The following is a 10262-nucleotide window of genomic DNA, read 5'->3' on the forward strand; positions in this document are numbered from 1 at the left end:
CGAAATTTGGACACCTTTTCATATATGCACCACACCGGTGATATGTTTAAGGTCAAGTCCACCATAGAAATATGTTGATTTGAATAAAAAGGGAAAAATCAAGCAAGCATTATGCTAAAAATTTTATTGAAATAGGATGTAAAACAGAGCTGCCAACCTGAAAAGGAACATTTCAGTATTTTTGAAGCTGAAAATCAGTATTTCAGTGAGGAAATCAATATTTTCAAAAAATACCATAGGACCACACATACAAATGAAACTATCAGTATTCTTCTCACTTTTCAGTACTAAATACTGAAAATCAGTACTACTTGGCAGCTCTGGTAAAATAAGAAAGTTATGGTATTTCAAAGTTTCGCTTATTTTTCACAAAACGGTGATATGCACAATCCAGTGACATGCAAATGAGGCAGTGGATGATGTCCCTCACTATTTTGTTTTTTATTGTTTTTATTTCTTTTGTTTTTTTGTTTTTTATTGTTTGAATTATACAATATTTCATTTTTACAGATTTGACAAGAGGGACCAACTTGATTGAACCATATACATGTAGTATTAAGCAATGCTAATTGCACATGTTCAGGGAAAAATTAATCGTTTTACACAACGGGAAGGAAATTTGAATATTTTTGTATTTCACATACAAAAGAAAAAGTGAGTGATGTCATCAGTCTCATTTGCATACTGACAAGGATGTGAAAATAACTGTTTTGTGAAATTAAGCAAAACTTTAAAATTTCATAACTTATTTCACATCCGATTTTGATGAAATTTTCAGTGTTTTGCTTGTTTGATTTTTTTTCTCTTTTCATTCAAATCAAATTTTTGTTGGGGTGGACTTGTCCTTCAATGAAATGTGGGTCATAACGACCTCACTATTCACTTTGTTTTCTGTTTCATTGAATATCAAGTAACTTTTCCCTCTTTAATTGAAAGAAAATGGTTTTGACTACACTTTTGACATGTTGAAGAAGTGTGTCAATAGAAACTTTTGCATTTGAGATCTTATGGAGTTGGAGCAAATACCCCTCCCCCTAAAATCTTAGTCTGTAAAAGCCGTTAAAATTACCATCAAATGGCATGTGGCATTATGTTTTCTTCAGTTTTTTTTTTTTTTGGGGGGGGGGGGTTGTTGCTCCAATACCGACAGGTTGAGGTCTTGTTTTTCACATACTCTATAGACATTGAGTAGAGATTTGCTTAGCTGGCTTTTTTTTTTACAACACAAGCAAAGTGTTAGGAAGTGTGACATACGTAAAGTCTAAGCCCTGGAATATAGTATGTAGGTTCATGTACTATCGCTTTGATCATGTACTTCTGAGGAGTCATAGTTTATTAAGTTGAATATTGAACTAAAAGAAATAAATACCAATAACTAGCAACCAATATTTCTTGTAAAGCATACATTTATTTGTATTTTTCTGTTCATTGGGTCAGGGATGGTGCCTTGAAGATTGCACCATGAAAGAATTGCTTGGTTAATAATCTGAGCGAGTCCAAATTATTTTCACCTCACAAACCACAAATTCAATTTAAAAATGTTATGAAACAGAAGTATTGTATACATCATGAAAGGGTATTTTCTCAAACGGTTTATGCCTGGATAAACAAGGTATTCTTCGGCATGGCGTACATTTTGATTTGTGTCAAAGTAATGAATGAATCTGGTTGTCAATTATGTCATCTTCCGATAGTAAATTCCACTGCAACCACCTTTTCATTAATTATTTATGAGAAGTGTTTCATGAACACTTTAGTATCAAATCATAAATTAATTTCAGGTCATATATAATGTTTATGACATTTTCTTTTTTATTGAGTAAGCAATTTGTGAGGTGTAATTTTTTCCTGATTCACTTGGTTATAATCAATTATTTGTGATGTTTGGTGTCTCGAGATATGACACCACAGTTTAAAGACAGTGAAAATGCCTCCCATGTCTCAACTCCAGGCATATCATTCTTTGCACCAATTATTCTGGACTCATCTGGACCTAAAATGACCATGTTTTTTTCATCATATAAAATTTCTTTATAATAAAAGATGATTAAAAATACATTGGGTGATTTCAAGTACGGTGTTCGGTATTGGTGTTGAGAGAGTAAAAAGGCAGCTTTACAGAGCTGGGTTCAGAGGAACGAAACCTATTGCGTTTATCGATAGCACATGTCACTCGTGCCTCTGAGCTGCGCTGCTAAATCATCTCAACTTCACGCGAGAAGTCTCGATGACGAAAATGAAATTGGAGAGAAATGCATTAAATTCTCATACAGAATACCAATGCTTTAATTAATTCAAGAATTTGAAAGAGTGAATATTATTCTTCATCAAAATATATAAAGCTCAAATGATTTGCACTCATCTTAACTGTAAAAGCTAATTTTACGTTTGTTTCATCATTTTCTGCGACTGTTCACGAGCTTGAGATTGCCAATACCAACTCTGAACTTGAAATCATGATTTTCCCAATCCCTGGGGGTTGGTGTTGGTGAATGTGGAATTGCACGTAGATTTCAACACTGTACTTGAAATCACCCAGTGTCTCTTTGCACCATATAACAAAACTTTAAATAAATCATTCAAATATCTTCAGTTTCTCGTGGGTCTTCGACTTCAAAATCCTCCTCTTGATCGATGCTGTCAATGTCATACTCCTCCATTTTCCTCTTTATTTTCTTCTTTTTCTGGAACACCTTGAACTTTTCAAGTGAGTTTGTGATGGGGGAAAATCCGTCTGGAACTTTGGAAGATTCCTGCTTCTTCTGACTTGCAATCTGTGCCAATGCATCTGCATGATCAACAGCGAAGAAGTTTGGTCCTTTGAACCTGTCCTCTGCTCCTTTACCATGTTTACGCTCTCTTGTGAAACCATCCTGCCAATCTGCATCGTATGAACCATGCCATTCTATTCCGTGGAGGGCTCCCTCCGTTGGGGAATCATTGTCAATGGGTCCGAAGTCGGCGGAGGCAAGAAGGTGATCGACTTCAGCGATGTTTGCAGCCGTCTTGTCCTTCAAGAAGCATACTCTTGGTACATTTCCCAGGACATGGAGTGAGATAAGGGCATGTCTGTGAAGTGAGAGGTAGAGACAGGGAGACAGAAATATGAAGAGGAATTTAAAGGGAATAACAGATTAAATGGACGAGGACAGAATAGATGCAATTGATTAAAAATTGAGCTATACTATAACTGCAGGGCAATGAAAAATCATTTTAAAAACTTTCTTTTCATCAAAGGCACAAAAGCCTACTTTCCAGTTTTCCTTCTAAAAGAAAAAAACATTCACTATGATCCTTGCCCCACTCACTAGCTTATAGAGGCCCTTAAAAATCTTTAATATGTCATGTATTTTTTTTAAATATCTGAGCATTGATCTCTGTTTATACTCTTATGTTTGGATTTTTTAAAATAAATTGGAATTCATATTGGGGAACTGTTCACATAGGACATCACACTTATTAAATTTTAGAAATTCTTTGATGGAATTTTATCAAACCTTCACCGATACTTTTTTCTAATGTTTCTGTTTTTGTTAAAACCAACTTCCAAAATCAGGGTGAATATCTTCTTTTAAAGACTGGAACACATACCTTACTCTTCCAGTGTATTTATCAAGGATGCCCTGCACCTTGTCATCACTCTTGGCATTTCCTGAAGCTTGCCAATATACTCTAGCTACACTCATATCGCCTGCTACACGAACCTATGTAAACATGTACAAAATGAAAATGAACTATCAACATCGATCATAAACTACAGTATCCTTTTTTTATGAATGAACAGAGTAAAAAAGTATCTTATTAGATTTAGATATTGATTACATTTTGGATTTATTGATTTGAATTTGACATTCTTACAAAATGCAATTAAGTCAAATATATGAATGTAACATAGTCGCTTTTATAAAACAATCACAGATTTACAGAACACAATGCAAAAATAAACTCGATATTTATGCTAACAACAAAAAAGTGATAATTCAACATCCATCTCTACTGTGAAAAAGGCACGACATAATCGCAAATGGCATTGTTGATATTTTTACAGTCACATGATTGATTCAATTTGGAAAAATGGTCATCCTGACAATATCCTCCTTGTGAAACAAACAAATTCACAATAGGTTCATATTAATGTCACAGAATTATAATTTCAGTATGTTGTGAGCTCTCTTATCTCTTTCATTTCTTATAAAATGAGGATGATACACAAGCTTTTCCATTTTTCTTAATGATTATTAGTCAATCCATGAGCTATCCTGACCTGCTATTTTGTAAAAATGAGGAAAAAATCATGGAGAGGGAGGGGCAGAGCTGAATCTTGGAAACAATGCTTTTTCATGAGAAAAAAAATCCATGCTATTCCCTGAATAGTTAATTCTGTTGTAGATTGATATGTGAAAAGTCAAATATGCCAGATATTTAAAGAAATCCTATTAGAATTGTCACATTGAAAAAAAAAAATTCAACTAGAAATACCACCATGAAATGGGGGAAGGAGTGTTGAGCTCCCTCGAATGATCGAATCCCACCAGTAAATTGGTACAGCTTTAACCCCTCATACAGACAATGAGATTGAGGTTGTAGTATATTATAGGTATTAGTCATATAACTCACTGAGAGAATTTGTACTTGTAGTTGCTCCAACTCTTCACTGATGTAATTGGAGTTGACCAGATCAACAATGTGTTCGTATAAGATGGTGTTGAAGACTTGAAGTCTCACACCTTCCTTTTGACCATGCTTATTCTCTGGTTTCTTGGAGATTGGATTCAGCACAGTCTGGTAAAATAAACACAACACCAGAAATAATTGGTTTTTAAGGAATTAACTGTGATAACAATAGTCAAATACTCAAATTAAGTATATAATAGTCCTAAAAATGTAATAAATCTCATTTTGTCATATGATCAGATTTATTTCTAAGTTCTAATTAGTATACCACTTCTTTTATTTCATATTACCATGGCCGTATGCAAAAATTTTTTGCTGGGGGCACCACACGTAACTTTCTCGAAAGCGAGGGAGTGAAGCTACCCAGCTTGTCATTGGGGCATTTAATTTTGTCAAGTGAAATTAAAAGATTTTGTGCATACTTTTGGTGAATTTGTGAAAATTTTCAGAAAAAAAGGAAGTTTTCAAAATTTCCTGGGGGGGGGGGGCAACTACCCCTTGGCTGCATACGGCTATGAATACTACTACTACTACAAATGAAATAATTGGTGTTTAAGGAATTCATTAACTGTGAAAACAATAGTCTAATACACAAATGAAGTATAGGTAACAAATCTAATTTTTACATGTATGACTAATTTATATGAAAGTTACAATCTAAATGCTGCTGCTATGACCAAAACTACTATTACTAATATCTGCTAATAGTATACTACTAATAACACTACTAATTTTTCAAGTGTTATGCCAAGTTGCCAACTCTGGATTCATTAATAAAACATCTCAAAGTCCTATACTAGCTGCATTAGAAGACAAAAAGTTTTCAAGTCCAGAGTCTTTAATAATTCATATCAACTTATATCCTTATTTGATCCACTCCTAGAAAAAGATTGTTTTTTAAATGGATGAAAAATTATGTAAAAACTCACCATTTTCCCAAGCTGACTGGTATGCACAGGATCAGAATAAAACTTCTTTCTGTAAATCAACAAACAAGATCAAAATTAATACCTTCAAAGTAAATGTTGGTTGTCTCACTTTAAAGTATTATCAATGATCATCTTATTTTTTTTCGTCAACTCGAAGATTATTTTTCATTTTCAGAATACTCCTGAGACTCGCACATTTTAAACAAACACCTGAATTTAATGTATACATTCAGAAAATTTGATAAATTGCAATTATTTTTAATCTAACACTGCCCAAACAATCATATACATTAAAGCAATATTGACTGGCCTCGGGGCGATATGATATGCATGGGCGTAAATCTGTGACGTCATGCTATTCAAGTGGGGGGAAGGAACAATAGATCATCCCCCCTGAACAATAGGTGGGACGCAAGGATTTACGCCAGTGATTCACGGGGTTTCAAAAAGCATCAAAATCATGTTTTCGTTGATTTGAAAATGTACTCCTTAAAGGTCAAGTCCAACCCAGAAAAATGTTTATTTGAAATATAACAAGCGGGCCAGAGCCCAGGACTCGTCTGTGTAATATGAGGCAGAGGATACTCTCCAAAACTGGGTAGAATGGCGTCGCAATAGCACTCCAAATAAAAGGGGAAATATAAATACGCACTTACTTCGATGATATGGATGAATGTCTATCGCGACACAGAATATCCCGACATCTAGGCACAAACTGGACCCTCAAAAAAAAGGAAGAGTTCTGTCTCGTTGGTTCTTCTTTCAAATTGAAAACAAAATGGCCGATTGATACGAGAACGAACGCAACGTAGAGGTCTACCTTTTCCTTTTTTAAGGGTCCAGTTTGTGCTTCAATGTCAGGATTCTGTGTCACTATAGACCTTCATCCATATCATCGAGGTAAGCGCATAATTTATATTTTCCCTTTTTATTTGGAGTGCTATTGTGACCCTATGCTACCCCATGGAGAGTAACTATGTCTGCCTAATATTACAAGGACGAGTCCTGGGTTCCCTGGGCCTAGATAGCCTGGGGCGTTTTGGGGAGTGAAAGTTATATACTGTACGTATAGAGTCACACCCCACTAACGACTGGGAGCCCTACCTATATTTCCACACATACGGGTACAAGACCAGAAACTTTCGCCCCCGAGAATTCTACTTTCCCTCTTAAAGATCTAGCTCTAAAACATGTACATGGGGTCCAACTTCATTTCCAACATTTCTGCGATATTGATTTCATTTTTAAAGAAGTCATTAAAAAAACGAGAGATTTGTTATGAAAAGATGGGAAGAGCTTACAGCCGTGTTTACATCGCCATCTTGATTTCTTTGTCTTCCGCTTGGTGACAGCACGCAAAGGTTTCACTTTCTTTTTCACAAAGCAGTTAAATTATGTATGCACACCTCATAATTCATTACAAATGCGAGTTGATGATCCACTACAGTCCGACCTCTCCTATCCGGACACGTTGGGACCAGCACCAATCCGGATAAGGGATTTATCCGGATCTGGGAGACCCAATATTAAATACATGCAGCTGCGCTGCCGGCTGCCTCCCCAGGCCACCGGCGGTAGCTACACTGCACTATTGTAGTGGGTGTACGGTAATGTAAAGACAATATTCACTGCACAGTCAGTGCAAATTATAGGCAGTGTTTTTTATTGAAATTAAATCGATCGATGGCCAAAACTCTTGGATAATTTACCTGCTAAAATGACTGAGGTATACATCGAGCATACTTCGAAAGAAAGTGAATGACTCGATGAAACCAAGTTTTAAAATTAGATCATCGTGGCGGGTATCGCAGCTTCGCAATGTCAGCCATTGTTCCACTGACTGTAGGCTCAAACATGATAGATGGCGCTGTCCGTATTGAGGCCTAAAGTTAGCTAGCAAGACATGTGTTGTTTTTCCCGCGAAGCAAAAAGAGAAACATGATGAAATGTTTGCGCTGCACCCTGATTTACTGGAAATTATCATTCCTAAAGTTCTTTTGGTGATTTGGGTGAGATATTTTCATTAAAAATATGTTTGGTGTAGGGTGACTATGACTATGACATTGTTGGAAATATATGTAATCAGAGTGGGTTTATGTATAGGATTGAGTTTAGATTGAAATCTCATTTCCTCACGTACCTGTACTAGATTTAAAAAAAAAAAAAAAATCTCGGCAAGTGTGCGTCCGGATAATAGAGATCTGGATAAGGGGAGGCCGGATAAGAAGAGAGGTACTATGAGTATGACTGAGTATGACTGTATTCACTAATCACTATTTCTTTTGTTTCATTGTTTGAATTAGACCCTCCAGGCCCTCTACGGCTACGCTCTATTATAGAGCTATACAAATACAATATTTCATTCTTTAAGATGACCCCTAACAAAGTAACATGCCTAAACTAAAACGCCTAAAATAACCATCTACAAGTACAGGTCATACAACGGCCTCGCGATGCAATACGCGTAGGGCCTATCGATCCGTGTGAATGACCATGCACCAAAGCACTGCCACTTGTGCCAGACACAATAGTCAATACATGGGAATAAAGTGTAACTTACTTCTTTTTGGTCATCATTTTCTCGAACTTTCGAAGAGAAAAGCCATGGGTAACTTTATTTTTGTTGTAGTGTGTACTGGTACTTAATCGAAAAATCAATGTATTTTGTAAATTGTCCGCTCCATAAAAAGTTAATCGTGAAGTCAACATTTGACGGACATAGCAGATGACAGCCATTTTTCTCTTTTTTAATTTATTGATTCAGAACAAACGTAGATGGCGTCAACACTTCAAATTCAAGGCCGGCCCAAAGGAAGTTCACCATGAAGAAAAGTTTGCATAAATAGCGGGAAAATTATATAAAAATATTGGTTAAGGTTTGAGAAAAATTTGTTAAAGATTTAGAAAGTTATTACAATTTAAAATCTTGATTTGTGACGTCACAAATGAGAAGCTGGCCCATATGTTATGTAATATAAATTGCATGATTTCCATTAATAGTTCCTATTTTTTCTATAAATGATCAAGTGTGAAATGATTTGTCTATTGATATGCAAAAAGTACAGTAAAAACTATTTTCAATTTTCTGAGTAAATGAAATTTCATTGATTTTTTTTTTACAATTCCCTAGCTATGTAGGAATGCTGCTCTCATATGATGTCACAAATCAAATAATAAAAATTTGAATTATTTATATATCACTTCATTTTTACTTCTCGTTCTCCTTTCTTTTCTTTCCCTTCACCTTTGCCCTTCATTTGCTTCTCTTTTCCCCTTTTTCTTTCCTCTCTCATTTTCCCTTCATTTACTTTTCATTCTCTATTCCTTTTTTCCATCCCTCCCTTTTCTCTTCTTGTCCCCTCCCCTTTCCATTCTCTTTTCTCCCCCTTCCTTTCCCTCTGTTCATTCTTTTCATCCCTTGTCTTTCCCTCTCCCCCATCTCTTACTATATATCCTCTATCCCTTGTCCTTTTTCCCCTTTACCTTCTCTCTTTTCCCCTTTACCTTCTCTCTTTTCCCCTTTTCTTTACCTTCTCCTTATTAATTCATTTATTTATTCATTTTTTTTTTTTTTTTGGGGGGGGGCTTCTAAGGCCCCTCCTGTCATGGAACCACACCCCAGCTCACATACATGCATGCTACATTGATCCCTGACTGGTTAAACTTGAATGAATGTATCCCGAAACTTTTCAATCAAAATTCATACTTTGGCTTATTTTACCCAGCTGGTTGAATAGCTATGAAATGTGTGTTTCTTATCAGGATCAAGCAACTTCTTTGCTCTAACAAAAAGCCCCGGGGGGGGGGGGGGGGCACTTACATTGAGGAGTGGATACCATGCGCGACCAAAAAAACACGTAAAAAAGGATGTCTTTTCACGATAGGGCATGTTACGTACGTAACGTGATAAGGGTGTCAAAACACAATAATGCTGAAAAAAGGGTATCTATTTCGATAGGAAAATTATGTGTTTAGGGTCGAATTTGCGGGGATGATAAAACAAAATTAAAATGTTTTATAAAGGATGTCCTTTTTGCCTCAACACTTCGTGTTTAGAGTCCGATTTGCACGAGGTGTAAAAGGTGGGGTCGTACTAAACAAAATAAGATAAAGCCGATGACTGAAGGACCCGTAACAATAAAACATTCCTGTACTTGTTCAGGGGTTCATTTCAGGGAAGATTTGCCAAGAGTATCGTTTTGTTTCCAATACTCGTTAAGGGTAGCTAGGGTTTCACACGCCAATACTTGTTAAGGGGTGCATTTTCAGAATATGGAAATTACGTGTTTAGGGTGCTTTTCGCGACCCCATGGTCGCGCATGGTATCCACTCGTGAATGGAAGTGGCCCCCCCCCCCCGGGCAAAAAGCACCAAATAATTTCAAGTGTATCTAAGAACCTTTATACTACTATGTTCCAGAGTTTTCCAAATATCAGTCTGGTTGTGCCCAAGTTGTCTTCTGGATTTCATACGATCAAAATGAGGAAAGATCTTGGTTACACAGACTTCCATTCACTTCTTCACATTTCCTGAGTGCCCAATTATGACTTTAATATTATTGTTATTATCATTATTGTTGCATCCTGTAAATGTGGTGGGCCCTATTAATCTAAAAAGGAAATATGACAATTTGAAGGAAAAAAAAGACTCAATAAACAT

General features: G+C 36.0%; 1 protein-coding gene across 2 annotated transcripts; it reads right to left on the minus strand.

The window, feature by feature from the left end:
* Positions 1-1119: 1119 nt before the first annotated feature.
* Positions 1120-8346, minus strand: LOC121407446 (putative ribosome-binding factor A, mitochondrial). 2 transcript variants are annotated; one of them, XM_041598518.1, is made up of 5 exons: positions 8164-8346; positions 5604-5652; positions 4618-4782; positions 3592-3704; positions 1120-3069 (listed from the first exon to the last, which is right to left on the minus strand). In XM_041598518.1, exons 1-5 carry the CDS (start codon positions 8337-8339, stop codon positions 2580-2582), a joined length of 993 nt encoding a protein of 330 aa, XP_041454452.1. In that variant the 5' UTR covers positions 8340-8346; the 3' UTR covers positions 1120-2579. The 2 variants fall into 2 exon arrangements, with proteins under 2 accessions (XP_041454452.1, XP_041454451.1); XM_041598517.1 differs by having other exon boundaries at positions 4618-4785.
* Between the last annotated feature and the right edge of the window lie 1916 nt (positions 8347-10262).

Source organism: Lytechinus variegatus, chromosome 2 (genome assembly GCF_018143015.1).
Source record: "Lytechinus variegatus isolate NC3 chromosome 2, Lvar_3.0, whole genome shotgun sequence".
In the NCBI taxonomy this organism is placed as follows: Eukaryota; Metazoa; Echinodermata; class Echinoidea; order Temnopleuroida; family Toxopneustidae; genus Lytechinus; species Lytechinus variegatus.